Here is a 17934-nt window from a genome sequence, read left to right on the forward strand (position 1 = left end):
CAACAGAATGGACCCTCCACAAGGATGTGTGCAAGAGACTTTGGGCCACTTGGGGCCAACCAACCATAGATCTCTTTGCAACCTCGCTGACCAAGAGGCTTCCAATCTATTGCTCCCCAGTCCTGGACCCAGCAGCAATACATATAGATGCCTTCCTCCTAGATTGGTCACATTTGGATCTCTACGCATTCCCACCGTTCAAGATTGTCAACAAGGTACTGCAGAAGTTCGCCTCTCACGAAGGGACAAGGTTGACGTTAGTTGCTCCCCTGTGGCCCGCGAGAGAATGGTTCACCGAGGTACTTCGATGGCTAGTAGACGTTCCCAGAAGTCTTCCTCTAAGGGTGGATTTTCTACGTCAGCCTCACGTAAAGAAGGTACATCAAGCCTCCTCGCTCTTCGTCTGACTGCCTTCAGACTATCGAAAGACTCTCGAGAGCTAGAGGCTTTTCGAAGGAGGCAGCCAGTGCGATTGCTAGAGCAAGGAGAGCATCCACCATTAGAGTCTACCAATCGAAGTGGGAAGTCTTCCGAGACTGGTGCAAATCAGTTCTGTATCCTCGACCAGTACCTCTGTAGCTCAAATAGCTGATTTTCTCTTATACCTGAGAAAAGGACGATCCCTTTCAGCTCCCACTATCAAGGGCTACAGAAGCATGTTGGCATCAGTCTTCCGGCATATAGGCTTAGATCTTTCCAACAATAAAGATCTTCAAGACCTCCTTAAGTCTTTTGAGACCACCAAGGAGCATCGTTTGGCTACCCCTGGATGGAATTTAGACGTGGTACTAAGATTCCTCATGTCAGACAGGTTTGAGCCGCTACAATCAGCCTCCCTGAAAGATCTCACTCTAAAGACTCTTTTCCTGGTATGCTTAGCCTCAGCTAAAAGAGTCAGTGAGATTCATGCCTTCAGCAAGAACATCGGATTTTCGTCAGAAAAGCCACCTGTTCGCTACAACTTGGTTTTCTAGCCAAAAATGTGCTGCCTTCTCGGCCTTGGCCTAAATCTTTCGATATTCCCAGCTTATCGAAGATTGTAGGCAATGAACTAGAAAGAGTCTTATGCCCTGTGAGAGCTCTTAAGTTCTATTTAAAGCGTACCAAACCTTTACGAGGCCAATCTGAAGCTTTATGGTGTTCAGTTAAGAAACCATCTTTGCCTATGTCAAAGAATGCTTTATCATACTTTATCAGACTGTTAATACGAGAAGCTCATTCACATCTGAGTGAGGAAGACCGAGCTTTGCTTAAGGTGAAGACGCACGAAGTTAGAGCTGTTGCAACTTCCGTGGCCTTTAAGCAAAATAGATCTCTGCGAAGTATAATGGACGCAACCTATTGGAGAAGCAAGTCAGTGTTCGCGTCTTTTTATCTAAAGGATGTCCAGTCTCTTTACGAGGACTGCTACACACTGGGACCATTCGTAGCAGCGAGTGCAGTAGTGGGTGAGGGCTCAACCACTACAATTCCCTAATTCCATATCCTTTTAATCTTTCTCTTGAAATGTTTTTTAATGTTGTTTTTATGGGTTGTCCGGAAGGCTAAGAAGCCTTTCGCATCCTGGTTGATTTGGCGGGTGGTCAAAGTCATTTCTTGAGAGCGCCTAGATTATGGGTTTGATGAGGTCCTGTTGTATGGGTTGCAACCCTTGATACTTCAGCTCCTAGGGGTCGATCAGCATCCTAAGAGGATCGCGAGGCTCCGTAAGGAAGACGTACTTATAAGGCAGAGTAATCGTTCAAGTCGACTTCCTTACCAGGTACCTATTTATTTTGTTTTTGTTATTTTGATAACTTCTAAAATGAAATAAAAACTCTTAGCTCATAAAATGTAAACATATATTACTGGTCTCTACCCACCATCCTGGGTGTGAATCAGCTATATATTCACCGGCTAAGTTAAATATTTAAAAATGATATTTTAATTATAAAATAAATTTTTGAATATACTTACCCGGTGTATATATAAATTAAATGACCCTCCCTTCCTCCCCAATAGAGACACAGTGGGACGAGGAGAAAATTGAGTCTTTGTGTACATAGAGCTTGGTATCTGGCCGACAGATGGCGCTGTTGGGCACACCCGCAACCTGTATAGCGATCGCTGGCGAGTTTTTTCTGTACAGTTTGTCTGTCGAGCAACAGAGTTGCAGCTATATATTCACCGGGTAAGTATATTCAAAAATTTATTTTATAATTAAAATATCATTTTTCCTAACAGTACTTACCTCGAGCTACTTTCGGGTTATGGCCCACCCGTCCTTCCCCGATTGCCTTACAGGACTTAATAGAGTGAGGAGATCCTCTTTCTACCAAAACTTACTGAGGAGCGAGACCTGAGAAAGCATGCTCTCTGACCCCGGGTCGCCTCTGGGCGCGTATCACTCCGCCAGAGGCTACCCCCATAGAAAACGGGAATAGGGTAAACTACACAAAATTCTGGTCGGATGGGAGGAGATCCCGGACTCTCCTAAGAAAGTAGTTCGAGGCAAGTACTGTTAGGAAAAATACAAATTAATTGAAATTTGTGATTTTTCTTAATACAAAAGAACTCTATTTGCTCTCACAAATACTGTATTCTGTGTGTGAGCCCTTAAGGAAAGCATCTGATAAAGATCTGATCCTCAAGGCTGTTTTCCTGCTTATTTTGATCTTGGTGAAGTGGGTATGTGAACTGTTTGGCATCTGTATGTCATGAGCAATTCAGTTGGATGTAAGGTCTTTACTTTTGCTGGGGAGTTCAAGGTCAAGATTCAGAACCCAGCCATCTACAACTCCAGGCTCGAGTCCTCCTCTGTCTTTTTTCTCCAAGATGAGACTAGTGATAGAAATGACTTGCTTTTCTGCCCTGTGAGGGAGCTACGGCACTTTATGAAGCGAACCCAATGTTTCAGATCTGAGCATTAGAGGGTTTTTCTCAACACAAGTAGGGTCAAGAAGAAGATATTCAAGATCACCAGGTCAGGGCTATCAGTTCTACCCTAGCCTTCAGGAAGAAACTGTCAGTGGCACAAGTTCTGAAGACAGGAGTGGAAATTTCAGACAAACGTCATTGCCCACTATCTTCAGGAGTATACCCATAAGTCCTTGGATGCTTTTACTTGTTGCAGCTACGTCACTGGTTATGTTGCGATCCTGGCTTCCTTATAGGGCAAGAGGTATCTCATCTAAGATTGTGGTCGTGATGTAAGACTGGAATGAAAGGTAATAATGTCTGGCCATTTTTCCTCTTCTTTCTTCCCTCTCTTGGGGTGAAGCAGTTGTGCTTCACGGGGCGCTTGATGCAGGTAAGCCATGCAATCGAGTAACTTTATTTATAGCTAAATTTGTACTGTATTGAAGGTCTCTCCCCTCCTCCAAAAAAAGAGGGAGAATGGACGGAAAATGCAGTATATAAACCCATTTCTCATAAATGACCTTACATTCAGACATTGTATCCTTAGGGATATACATCCAGACATCATATCCTGAGATATATAGGTTCTTCCATGACTACCTACCAGTTCCTAGGAGGGACTTAGCCTAACACCTGCCACATCTTCATTCTCAGACTGTTAGGAGGTTTACAGTAGCCATGACTTTCACTCCTCCACAGGTCCAAAATACATTGATATTTACCAGTTAAGTAAATCAGCCAGTTTTAAATGTATAACTTAGCCGGTGGATATATATATATATAGCTAACGTCTCTGACGGTCCGACAGATTCAAAATTCGTGGGCGATCACCGTGTTAGGTTGCTGGGTGTACACTAGCGCCACCACTCGGCAGGATACTAATACTATTCCCAAAATCTCCAGTTCTTCTCTGTCGCTGTCGCGATAAACATTGATTCCTTGCTCCCGCTAAACCTCAAGTTTTTCAACTATTGGTGAAGTACTTCTTTATGGTTTTGGCTTTCGCTGTGTTGGTTATTCTTTCAATTTTTTTTTTCTCAAACAATAAGATCTTCAAGAGAAACTCTTTTTGAAAGGAGAGAAAAATTTTTACCTTGCTTTTTTTATCTCTGGATTTTCCACGTTAGAGAGAGAGAATATGGCCGACCCTTCCCCCAGTGTATGGGAAGGCTTTTAGTTTTTAGTATTTATTTTATCACTTTATAAATTCTTGTTGATATTTATAGATGTACCTTTATATTTTTATATCTCACCCGCCTTTATTAGGCCTCTTCGATACTCTCTCCAATTGTACTAAATACCGAGATGAATTTTATATTTTTATAGATCGATGGGATGAATATTTTTAGAAAATATTTTAAGTGATTTTTTGTCTTTTAAAATTATTTTTTGAATAGTCTTCTTTCTGTTTTCAAAGATGTACTAGTGTTAAGTTTATTTATGCTACGCAGTTTGCACTCTATCGTTACGATAGAGAAAGAGAGAATCACGATTTCACTTTGCAGAGAGAGTTAATCGATTTTGACGTTTAGTTCATTCTTCTTACAAACTGAAGTTTTTTAAATACTAATTAAAAGGAAAATGTTATTTTGCAATTTCTTAGTCCTTTTAGTATTTTTCTTTCGTTAAATAACCTTTTATTGACGAAGAGTGAGTGAGCCAATACTCTCGTGACAGAGAGAGAGAGAGAGAGAGAGAGAGAGAGAGAGAGAGAGAGAGAGAGAGAATGATCCAAATCTTTATTCTCGTCCCAAGTCACTATACAGGGAGATTGAGAGTGAGAAACGTTCTTCTCGATTCAGATATTTATTCTCGTCCCAAGTCTTTGTACAGGGAGAGAGAGAGAGAGATAAAACGTAATCCTTCGCGTTCTAGTTTTTTGTTCTCATCTCAAGTCACTGTACAGGGAGAGAAAGAGAAAAAACATAGTCCTTAGCGATCTAGTTTTTAACTTTATATATTTCACTTTTACTTATGTGTATATGTTTATTAATTTTTGCGTGTGTGATACATTATGTACTAATGAGCTTACATTATACGACATATTTCGCAATTCTAACCTTTTGATTTAAGGGAGAATTGCTTGCTACAGATAGAAATCAGCTTTATTCATGTCTAATGTGAAATTATTAAAAAATGCGAGTGTCAGTGAAAAAAGTGCGAAAAATATGTTCAGTGTTGCGGAGGTTTCGTCTGTAGGTACTTGCTGTTCACCCAGTCCTAGACCTCTTTCAAGCTCCCCAACCCCTGGGAGAAGGAATGTCAAAGAGACCAAAGGGAACGATAGGTTTTATACAACGAACAGACGTTCCCTCACGAGTTTTGGTTGACGTTTCTCGTAACGTTCGCCCTTAGCTTGAGAGAGGTGAGACTAAGTTTTCCCCACCCTCCGAATTCATTAACGTCATTTTAAAATCCAGGCGTCAGGTTTCATGACATCTCAAGAGGAAATTGGTTCCTTCAGAACAAAATGTATGTCCTGGCTACAGTCATTGGAGCAGTCCAGAACGTCTACTTTCAACGGAGGAAGGCTCACCTGCCAAACGTTCCTTTATAACGTCTGGCTTTGTTGCCCCGGAGACCCCTGTACAGGGTCTCGGTTCTTTAATTTCGTCTGGAGATTCCAGTCGTAACGTGAGTGCTGCTCCCATTATCCTTACTGACGTTTTGGATCGAACGTTGCCTAGTCACGTTCTGATCCTCGTGTACACGATCCTAATTCTAATATACTGCAGAACATGCAGTCGTAACTATCGACGTTAATGCAGTCATAGTCGAGCGTCAGTCTTTACAGTCAAGCAGTAGCGTCGAGCTGCAGTTAATGCAGTCACGACGTGACTTCTAGCTGCAGTCACTGCAGTCACGACGTGCCGTTGGACGTCAGACACTGCAGTCATGACGTGACGTTGGACGTCAGACACTGCAGTCACTGCAGTCATGACGTGACGTTGGATGTCAGACACTGCAGTCACTAAGTGACTTCGACCTGCAGTCACTGCAGTCACAGTCACTGCAGTCACAAAGTCGATGTAGTCACGACATGACGTCGAACTTAAGACACCGCAGTCACGACGTGACATCGATGTCAGTCGATGCAGTCCTGACGTGACGTCGATGTCAGTCGATGCAGTCCCGACGTGACGTCGTCCTTCAACCTCTACCTGTTCTTCATCGACAGGTTGATGATAGTTGTCAAGCTTTTCCATCGCGACTTCTTAATGGCTCTTAACCAAATAGAGATATAGACTTTCGGGTGAAGTTTATTCTGAGGAGGAAGAGGATATTTCTCCTTTCCAGCTGTACCTTTGGATATCTTGTCTGAAGTAGAGGAACATAGATCTGCCTAACAGTCTTTATATCTTAAGAAGATCATGACTGTTTTTAAGGAAGTTTTTCCTTCGCTTTTTGTTCCTGCTGCTCCACGCTCGCCTCCTTCAGAATTCATTTAGGGTTGGCTGCCTCAGCTCCCTCTTTTACTAATTCGTGCTCTCTCGGTATTCTAAGAGAGTTTTTACGTTTGCTGAGAGAATGGTTGAAGACTATAAGAAGTCTTAGTAAGTCAATTTTTGCCTTCTCTCCAACCGGTTTGAAGATCTGGCAGGCTTAGGAAGGAACAGGAGCAGACCAATGGTCTGTCCTCTTGTTGTAGGAAGGGTACATTGTACCTTTTGTAAAGAAACCTCCTCTTGTCCAAAATCCGATAGATCTCTCTCTCCCATATAATGAAAGGAAGCAAGGAGAAAAGCTATGCACCTACAAGTGTCTCTCTTGTTAGAGAAGGGAATTGTGGTGAAGTTTTCTAAACCTTCAGTCTCTAAGCTTTTACAACCTCCTCTGCCTAGTTCCAAAGAACTCAGGAGGTTGGAGACCAGTACTGGATGTGAGCGCGCTCAATGTGTTTATCCTGAAAACAAAGTTATCTTTGGAAGCTTCCAAGTCTGTGCTTGCAGCAGTAATGGAAAGCGATTGGATGTCCTCACTCGATTCCAGGACACTTACTTCCATATCCATATCCATAGGACCTTCCAACTATATCTAAGGGTCGTTTATGGGAAGGAAGTGTTCCAATTTCGAGTTCTGTGGTTCGGGCTCGGCACTGCTCCTCTTGTGTTCACGAAGCTCATGCGGAACGTGGCGAGCTTCCTGCACTCGACAGGTGTCAGAGCCTCCTTTTACTTAGACGACTTGCTTCTCTGGACGTCATAATTCATTCACTGTCTGAAGGACCTCAGATGGAACTTGACCCTAGCGGAGGACTTAGGTCTCCTAGTAACTAGGAGAAGTCTCAACTGACCCCATCTCAAACTATTCTCTATTTGAGGATGGAGATACGTAGTCTAGTTTTTCGGGCTTTTCCATCACCATGAACACGCGAGCAAGCTTTCTTAAAGATGCATCTTTATCAAAAAGGAGCAGTTGCTCTGTAAGGATGTGGATGAGTCCACTGGGAACACTCTCATCTCTGGAGCAATTTGTCTCCCTAGGAAGACTCAATCTTTGCCCTCTCCATTTTCACCCCAACCACCATTGGGACAGGGAGAAGAGCTTAGAAGAAGTGTCCATTCCACTTCCAGAAACGATCATGACTTGCCTGAAATGGTGGCATGTCAATCTCAGACTTCAGGAAGGTCTCTCTTTTGCCCACAAGAACACAGACTATGTGTTGTTCTCAGACGCTTCGGACGCGGGGTGGGGAGCAACACTAGACACTCTAGAGTGCTCGGGCCTTTGAACCAAAGACCACGTAAAGTTTCATATCAACCAGAAAGAGATTCTAGCAGTTCTTTTGGCCCTGCAAAGTTTCAAAGACTGACTCGAAACAAAGTGTTGCAGGTGAACGCAAACAATACCACAGCGTTAGACTGCATCGCTAAGCAAGGCTGGACCCTCTCACAGTCCTTTTACTTAAATGCAAAGGATCTCCTAGTTTGGACGAAGGAAAGAAACATCACCTTACTTACAAGGTTTATTCAGGGAGAAAGGAACGTGTTGGCAATCTGCCTAAGCAGGAGAAGCCAAGTCATTCCCACGGAATGAACTCTTCATCAGGAGGTGTACGAGAAACTATGGTGGATATGGGAACGTCCGTCCATAGAACTGTTCGCAACCTCAATAACGAAGGGGCTTCCTTCTTACTGCTCTCCAGATCCAGAGGCAGTCCACGTCGATGCGTTCTTACTGGACTAGTCTCACCTGGAGGTGTATGCATTTTTCCCCCATTCAAGATCATTTACAAAGTCCTACAGAAGTTCGCCTCTCACATAGGGATCAAGTTGATGTTGGTTACTCCCCTCTGACCATCAAGAGAATGGTTCACCGAGGTATTTCAGTGAATGGTGGACTTTCCAGGAAGCCTGGCAAGGGGGTTGGATCTTCTCAATAAAGAGGTTCCATCAAAGCCTCCACACGCTTCATTTAACTGCCTTCAGACTATCAAAGACTCTAGAGCTCGAGGGTTTTTCAAAGGAGGCAGCTAGAGCAATTACTAGAGAAAGGAGATCCTCTACTATCAGGTTCTACAAGTCTATATGAGAGGTATTTCGAGATTGATGCAAGGCCACCTTCTTTTCCTCGTCTTATACCTCTATAGCTCAAATCGCTGACTTCCTGCTTCACCTTAGGAATGTACGTAACTTTTCTGCGTCTACCATTAAAGGTTACAGGAGCATGTTAGCTGCAGTGTTCAGACACAGGAACTTAGACCTCTCGAGCAATAAAGTCCCTCAAGACCTCCTCAAGTCTTTCGAGACTTCCAAGAAGCATGGGGTGATGACGCCAGCTTGAAACCTGGATGTGTCCTTAAATTTATGATGTCTGAGAAAATTCTGAACCTTTTGCGCTTAACTTTTAAAGATCTTACTCTGAAGACACTTTTCTTAGTGAGTCTTGCTGCTGTTAAAAGAGTTAGTGAGGTTCATGCCTTCAGTAAGAACGTCAGCTTCTGTACTGTTAAGGCAGTATGCTCTTTGCAGCTTGGTTTCTTAGCCAAGAATGAGCGTCCTTCCCATCCATGGCCTAAATCTTTTGAGATCCCCAACCTGTCAGATGAGGTTGGTAACAAGATAGAGTCCTTTGACCTGTGAGAACACTTAAATTTTGCATTGACAGAACCAATAAATTTACGTGGTGAATCTGAGTCTTTATTGTGTTCGGTCAAGAAACCCTCCTTACCAATATCTAAGAATATCTTATCGTATTTTTTCAGACTCTTCATTAGAGAGGTTCACGCTCACTGCAGTGAGACTGACCTTCGGTTATTGAGAGTAAAGACTCATGAAGTAAAAGCTGTGGCAACGTCAATGGCTTTTAAGCAAAATCGTTCCTTACGAAGCATTATGGACGCAACCTACGGGAGCAGTAAATCTGTGTTCGCTTCACATTATTTAAAGAATGTCCAGACTCTTTACGAGGACTGCTACACTTTTGGACCATTCGTAGCAGTGGGTGAAGGTTCAATCACTACATTCCCTTTATCCTAATACCTTTTTTCTTCTCTTGAAACTATTATCTTTTTGGTTGTATGTGGAAACTGGGACAGTCTTCCGCAATCATTTGATTTTGGCGGGTGGTCAAGTTGTTTCTTGAGAGCGCCCAGATCAAAGGTATTGGTGGAGGTACTGTCATAGGGGTGTTCACCCCAGATATGACAGCGCCTAGAGGTCTTTCAGCCCCCTGAGTGGATCGCTGGGCTTCATAAGGATAGCGGACTAATGAGACAAAGTATCATAAAAGTCAGCTTCCTTATTAGGTACTATCCTTAAGTTTGTTTTATTTCAAAATTCTTGAGCTATATTCCTACAATGTTTAATGCTGGTCTCTTACCCTCCACCAAGGGTGTGAATCAGATATATATATATCCACTGGCTAAGTTAAATATTTAAAAATGATATTTTCATATTAAAATAAATTTTTGAATATACTTACCTGGTGGATATATATAATTTAATACCCTACCTTCCGCCCCTCTAGAGACCCTACGGGCTGAGAAGAACTGGAGATTTTGGGAATAGTATTAGTATCCTGCTAAGTGGTGGCGCTAGTGTACACCCAGCAACCTAACACGGTGATCGCCCGCGAGTTTTGAATCTGTCGGACCGTCAGAGACGTTAGCTATATATATATCCACCGGGTAAGTATATTCAAAAATTTATTTTAATATGAAAATATCATTTTTAGTTAAAGGGACTTCTGCCATCCTAAGGATGAGTTCTGTTAAAGGACGATAGTTTTTTATACCTGTAGGAACAAATCACAAAATTTTCAAGTCATTTGTATTTTTGTATTGAAGCCTGTGTCCATTAGGTTATACTGCCTACTGCCTTCCTCAACCACCCCACAAGTCCATGAGTAAGGACAAAGTAAGGGTTGTCCTACCTGGAAAGGGGACAGGGTTTAGCGTCCACCTGCCTGACAAAAAGCAATGCAGCTGGGACATAAGATGGGTCAATACAAAGAGCCTCTAGTACAGTCTGCTGTATGCTGCTCAAGACATACGGTACTGTAAGCATTATCACCCTACAAAAATCATTGTAACCATGCTGTCTTACTTTGAATGGAGGGACCTTGCCATTGTCGTCCATGTGTAACACATCAAAATATGAAGAAAATCACATTATCTAATGAAAAGAAAGTCTCAAGTTCTAGATACTTAGGTAAGGTTATATGAACAAATTTTTCAGCAACCTTGAGGAGCACTGAAATGATAGAGTGAATTTTATGGTAGACTATTTATACACTTTGTGAAAGGACTTACTTTTGAGAGGAGTGTTTTGCAACTGTTGCTATCTTTCTTGCCTGCTAACTATTATGAAGGGAGTTTGTGTCAAATGAGAGCTAAATACTTTTTGATAGTAGCTATCTTTACAAGTTTAGCTATCATGAAGGAGCTTTATGCAAGTGAAACAGATATTGATTTGTCTGTGCACTATGGAGGTACTGATTATAGGCACACAACCCCTAAACAATGGCATTTGACATGCTATGATGTATAAGGAAAGGATAATGAAAGCTTGATCATAACATGCTAAGTCTTACCTGGTGGTATTTTCCATGCTTCACTTATATCTAATTATTTAAAATCTTATATGGAAAAGGTGGTTTTATTGCAGATACTAAAGTGTTTTAAGGTTTGGTCAAAATTACACTTTTCCGTAAGTATTGTGCTGTTGTTCACTCTTATATTTTCCTAGTAATGATGATTATTTCTTCAAGAATGTTGTTGATCATCTTGATAAATCTATTGTAACTAATTTCAAATTGTGTTTCAAACTTTTCAGGAATTTCAGCGTTCCCATGTACATGTACACAACATTTTTATACCCTGCCTCCTTTCAGATTTTTCCGCAATTTCAATGCCACGTCTGAAACTCAAACAAGAATGCTGGCCATCCATGCTGCAGCTCAGGAATATATGGTGGAAGCTAACATGCCAGAGTCTTCTACTTCTTATTTTTGTAGTCTGGTAAGGTGGCTATTTTAACTTTTGATTAAAAGAACAACGGATGTTTATGTAAGTATGTATTAATACAGTACAGTACAGTACTGTATTCAGATTTCAAGGTAATTTGTTGGAAATATAAAGAGAAATATTTGCAAATTTACTGTCTTTTAGGTTGGAAATATCAAAAGAGAAATACAGCAGTAATTATTTCCATGAATAAATTGCAGTATATTTAGTCCAATCTATTTACTGTATCTCAAAATAAGAGTTGACGTGGAACTGTTTGCAAAATTGTTTTTATTTTTATTAATTTACATTTGTGAATACATATCTGGTAACATAATGAAAATATAGAAAAATCTAAGCATTGCAACTTTATCAATATTGAAGTCACATTTACCTGCCCTCACTTCACTTCCATAGAGGTTTTAATTTAATTTTACACATTTATTGATGTCTCAGTGGTAGACAGTGGAAAAAATATTTCTTGAAATACTGAAAACTTGGTACTTTCTCATCTGTTGTTCTAATTGTGATTATTTACAATGACAAATATTCAGAATTGGCCTAAACCACTCTTTCTCTCATTTAATACAGGCAATTGCCTACTTTTCTTGAAAATAATTTTATTTCTTATTTTAATGTTTTTTAAATTATTTGTGAAACCACCAATATATACAATAGAATATCTCTTGAGCATTCAAGTTATAACTCATCATCAGTATCTTCATCAAACATTGAATTTTTTTGAGCATGTATCACCTCTGCTGTTTCCCCACTGTGTGATTTTAAATTCTAATTACTCTTTAGGAGCATCTATAAAAGTTGCAATTGCCTGTGCAATTATAACTCAGTAATGAAAAGTCTTTTAGGTGCTGAAGTCAATCCAGTCATGTCTGGCAGGATCTGTTTGTTGTATTCCATCCATCCCCTCTCCTTCATCATATTTTATCAAATCCTTTCCTGTTGGATTTGGTAATAAACCCAATAGGAATTTTATTAGACAACAGCAGATGTTGGGCACAAATTTTGTAGCTGCACATGAGATTTTCTGATGGCCAGTAAAGGAGATAATCCAGTCCATCTTCTAACAGTCCTGTAGAGGCAAGCGATTACTTTTTTACCAGCAACTCTGATTGACCATTTAGTTGTCGATTCATTGTTGAAGACCTCTGTATAATCTGTAATCTGCTGAAACTTTCTTGGGGCTCTAGCCTTACCTATTCCAAGAAGTCTAGATGTAGTGTCACACTCAAGAACTGCACATAGAAAGGGATATGTTTACAAAAATCTTCTCCAAATTGCTTTTGAACATGATGGATCATCCATATTCTATGCTTAGTTTTGTTGGTCTTAGTCTCAGGTGAAGAGTACAAGATTTGATTCTGGCTTTGTGTGGTAGCATAAGAATGGGAGGAAGACTGCCGTCACCAACAAGGACAGTATGTACAGCATTAGCAAACTGTTGAGCTGATTTTATAATGAGAACAGCATCTGCTATTGCTTTGGAGTGTCAGCCTTGTTTCTGTAACTTTATGTTAAGTAATTAAATGAAAGCATATCCATTGAGTGGATTGTATAAAAAGACATAGTGACCTTCATGTTTTTGTTCAAAGATATCTTTGGACCAGGATTTCCTGTAGCTCTCCTGTGTTGGGTCATATTATTATCATCATTACAAGCTGAGTTATAACCCTAGTTGGAAAAGCAAGATGCTATAAGGCCAAGGGCTCCAACAGGGAAAAATAGCCCAGTGAGGAAAGGAAATAAACAAACTACAAGAGAAGCCATAAACAATCAAAATATATTCAAAGAACAATACAGTACAACATTGAATTGGATCGTTCATATATAAATTAAAGAACTTCAAAATAACAAAAAGAGAATTAAGATAGAACAGTGTGCCCGAGAGTAACCTTAAGCAAGGGAACTCTAATCCAAGAAAGTGGATGGCCATGGTACAGAGGCTATGGCACTACAAAAGACTAGAGAATAATGGTTTGATTTTGGAGTGTCCTAGAAGTGCTCCTTACCATAGCTGAAGAGTCTCTTCTACCCTTACCAAGAGGAAAGTACCCACTGAAGAATTACAGTGCAAAAGTTAACCACTTAAGCGAAGAAGAATTTTTTGGTAATGTCAGTGTTGTCAGGTATATGAGGACAGTGGAGAATGTAGAAAGAATAGGCTAGACTATTCTGTGTTTGTGTTGGCAGACAAAATGACCTGTAAACAAAGAGAGGAATCCAATGTAGTACTGTCTAGCCAGTCAAAGGACCCAATAACTCTAGCTGTAGAATCTCGACGGGTGGCCGGTGGCCTGGCCAACCTACTACCTATTTTTGGTTGAAGATCCAGTGTATGCATCAAAAACTGCAATTGTATTTTCATACTTCCTCTTAACATAGAGTAAAGTCTACAAGATTTTGAGTAGGCGGAAAATTATTTTGGCCTGGGAGCACAGTGGAACATCTTAAACTTGTCGTTTTGGCTGATGTAGAATATCTGTCAACCTATACCAGAAAATATCGGTAAGTAAATTTTTTTGTGGTTGAAGGAGATTGGAGGGGAAAGTCAAATAATGAAGCCCGATAACAACACAATTAATATATGAACATTGAGAGATGCAACAATTATATCTTCCACCATATCATGTATTTTGATTTGTCTTCTCTTTGTTTTTATCTTTTCCTGTAGTCTGCACTCATATTAATTCCTACCTGGTCCTGTTCCTGTTAACTTTGTTAAGGATCATTCTATTTAACTTTCTGATTTTCTGTTATTTCTCTTCCATAAGTAAGGTCTCTGCTGGTTTTTAAACCACATCAATACTTATAAGTGTAATGAAATATCAGCCCAAAAGCAGTTGTTGCGTCTAATCATATGGAATCGTACTTTCAAATTTGTTGTTACACATCAGGGTGTTGAACATCCAGATTATTGATACCCAAGAGATAAAGATGCACTAACTTAACCTAGTTATTATCCCCTTATGCTTCAAAGTATGTTAAAATATGCAGTACCCAATTTCCAGTATGTTCTCTCCTGGAGAACTTTTTTGAGATATCCACCATGTTCATATATTGCGACTGTAAAGCAGGCGTGTAGTTCTTTTTCAGGACATTCTTTTCTTCACTTACCTGTTCACACAATCATTGAAGAATATAAATCTAATGTAACCATTTCTTCTATCGTACAAAAGCTTTTCAGTGATACTGGTTTATTATAGCAGCTTCTTGGATTATCTTATAAAATTTTCTGTCATATAAATTGTCTTTTATTTCAGATGATCAGTTTAGATGGTCTCAAAGAGAGTGAAGATGATGTTGCAGCTGTTCTGTCACTGATGGCGAGAGTAATCAGACGTGTTCACATTGAAGTCCTTCAATCAAAGTTTGGAGATTTCTCCAAAGCTCTTGATGATATAATCACTCAGTACCAAAATTCAGTTAACAATCCATTAGTAACTAATGTAAGTATAGTGTAGACTTGTATACAGTAGGGACATTTTGGAGACTTAGTAATAAATTTGCAATTCTTTTTTTTTAAGTGATGGATTTTTCATTAGGATAAGAAACTTATGGTAGAGAAAAATGTACTTGATGAGGAGTTCTTTGAGCAATAATTAATGTTTTAGTCAATGTTCTACAGAGTAGAGACTAAACCAGTGGTTCCCAACCTTTTTTCTGTCATTTCCCCCCTGCACCCAGTTCAACCATCCAGATTTCCCCCTTCATGCCCCGCCCAGCCCTCATGCCCACTCGCCTGCCTCATAAATGGGTATGATATGCCAATTCTCCCCTTAAATATCATGTCAGTGAGAACTGATATGAATGGCTAACAACAAATTGCCGCACGTACTATGTGGACATTTTCCGCTTGTTTTAGTTAGTAGGTACTGTAGTGTAATTATTTCCCCCTTGGAAGCTTCAAATTTCCCCCCGGGGGGAAATTTCCCCCAGGTTGGGAACCACTGGACTAAACAGTAAAAAGGACTCCATTAATTACAGTTGTTGATAGGCCTAAAATTTTGGAAAATATATATCTTTTTGATGATTCTTACTTGTAGGTTATATTGATAATATCTCAAAAGCTTGAGCTTTTCAACTTTAAAAACAAATTAAATTTGTTCTCTCCATTCTGTATACCATCTCCTCCTGGAATGTTGCGTGAGTTCTCTGGGCAGAAACCTTGTTTATTGATTTGGGACCTCACTTTACCTGTTACTTGATGTCAAGAGACTAATGATCTGGTTTTGACTTCGAGACTGTGAAAGGAAAGGGAATTGTAACACATCATCGCCTATATATTTACCATTGACCATCAGATGACTTTATACTCACTGGAGAGAGAGGAATTTTACAGGGACAGAAACCTAGAAATTTAAATTTGGGGATTGATATTTACACTTAAACAGCTCTGAGAGAGAGGCAGTATGAACATCAGATGAGTATAGAAATAATAAATTTTATGAATAAGATTCTGTTTATAGGTAGTCTTCGACTTGCGACCTATGACTGTTTGGCTTTACGACAATTTTTTCAGGGTGATGACGTCACAAACTAATCGAAAATAGTACACTAATATGACAAATATTTCCTTGGAAATATTTTATTTTCTTGTATAAAAGTAAACTGATTTATCTTGGTAAATTATTTTCATTTATTGATAATATACAGTATCCATTTTCAGTAAAGAAATACTTTGAGAAAAGTTTTAATATATGTTGAGTTGATATCATATGTCTAATGACATCATATTACTGGCGTAAAGCAAGCGGGCTAATACAGTGATTTCCTTCCAAAATGCTAACGAGTAAGGAGTAGTATGAGTACAGTATTCCCATTATCAAAATATCCGGTAACGATACAGAGTATTGTATGGGTCTGTATTGGTTGTTATGAGTCCTATAGCATAAATTTGAATCTATGCTAGTTTTATATAATCTCTGATAATAGATCGATATGTATCTATAGAAAGTACACTAATCATACATACATACATATACCAAGGCACTTCCCCCAATTTTGGGGGGTAGCCGACATAAAAAAATGAAACAAAACAAAAAGGGGACCTCTACTCTCTACGTTCCTCCAGCCTAACAAGGGACTCAACCGAGTTCAGCTGGTACTGCTAGGGTGACACAGCCCACCCTCCCACATTATCCACCACAGATGAAGCTTCATAATGCTGAATCCCCTACTGCTGCTACCTCCGCGGTCATCTAAGGCATCGGAGGCAGCAGCAGGGCCTACCGGAACTGTGTCACAATCGGTCGCCATTCATTCCTATTTCTTGCACGCTCTCTTGCCTCTCTCACATCTATCCTCCTATCACCCAGAGCTTCCTTCACTCCATCCATCCACCCAAACCTTGGCCTTCCTCTTGTACTTCTCCCATCAACTCTTGCATTCATCACCTTCTTTAGCAGACAGCCATTTTCCATTCTCTCAACATGGCCAAACTACCTCAACACATTCATATCCACTCTAGCTGCTAACTCATTTCTTACACCTGTTCTCACTCTCACCACTTCGTTCCTAACCCTATCTACTCGAGATACACCAGCCATACTCCTTAGACACTTCATCTCAAACACATTCAATTTCTGTCTCTCCGTCACTTTCATTCCCCACAACTCCGATCCATACATCACAGTTGGTACAATCACTTTCTCATATAGAACTCTCTTTACATTCATGCCCAACCCTCTATTTTTTACTACTCCCTTAACTGCCCCCAACACTTTGCAACCTTCATTCACTCTCTGACGTACATCTGCTTCCACTCCACCATTTGCTGCAACAACAGACCCCAAGTACTTAAACTGATCCACCTCCTCAAGTAACTCTCCATTCAACATGACATTCAACCTTGCACCACCCTCCCTTCTCGTACATCTCATAACCTTACTCTTACCCACATTAACTCTCAACTTCCTTCTCTCACATACCCTTCCAAATTCTGTCACTAATCGGCCAAGCTTCTCTTCCTCGTCTGCAACCAGTACAGTATCATCCGCAAACAACAACTGATTTACCTCCCATTCACGGTCATTCTCGTCTACCAGTTTTAAACCTCGTCCAAGCACTCGAGCATTCACCTCTCTCACCACTCCATCAACATACAAGTTAAACAACCACGGTGACATCACACATCCCTGTCTCAGCTCCACTCTCACCGGAAACCAATCACTCACTTCATTTCTTATCCTAACACATGCTTTACTACCTTTGTAGAAACTTTTCACTGCTTGCAACAACCTTCCACCAACTCCATATAACCTCATCACATTCCACATTGCTTCCCTATCAACTCTATCATACGCTTTCTCCAGATCCATAAACGCAACATACACCTCCTTACCTTTTGCTAAATATTTCTCGCATATCTGCCGTACTATAAAAATCTGATTCATACAACCCCTACCTCTTCTAAAACCACCCTGTATTTCTAAGATTGCATTCTCTGTTTTATCCTTAATCCTATTAATCATTACTCTACCATACACTTTTCCAACTACGCTTAACAAACTAATACCTCTTGAATTAAACTAATACCTCTTGAATTACAACACTCATGCACATCTCCCTTATCC

General features: G+C 40.2%; 1 protein-coding gene across 2 annotated transcripts in view; it reads left to right on the forward strand.

Annotated features, from left to right (window-relative positions):
• Positions 1-17934, forward strand: part of LOC137617158 (RRP12-like protein) — a 148497-nt gene that overhangs the window by 67034 nt on the left and 63529 nt on the right. For both annotated transcript variants that reach the window (XM_068347013.1, XM_068347014.1), the window contains exons 4-5: positions 11233-11359; positions 14623-14808. In XM_068347013.1, coding sequence (XP_068203114.1) covers positions 11233-11359; positions 14623-14808 — 313 coding nt within the window. The remainder of the gene's footprint in view (positions 1-11232; positions 11360-14622; positions 14809-17934) is intronic.

The sequence above is a fragment of the Palaemon carinicauda genome, chromosome 23 (genome assembly GCF_036898095.1).
Source record: "Palaemon carinicauda isolate YSFRI2023 chromosome 23, ASM3689809v2, whole genome shotgun sequence".
NCBI lineage: Eukaryota > Metazoa > Arthropoda > Malacostraca > Decapoda > Palaemonidae > Palaemon > Palaemon carinicauda.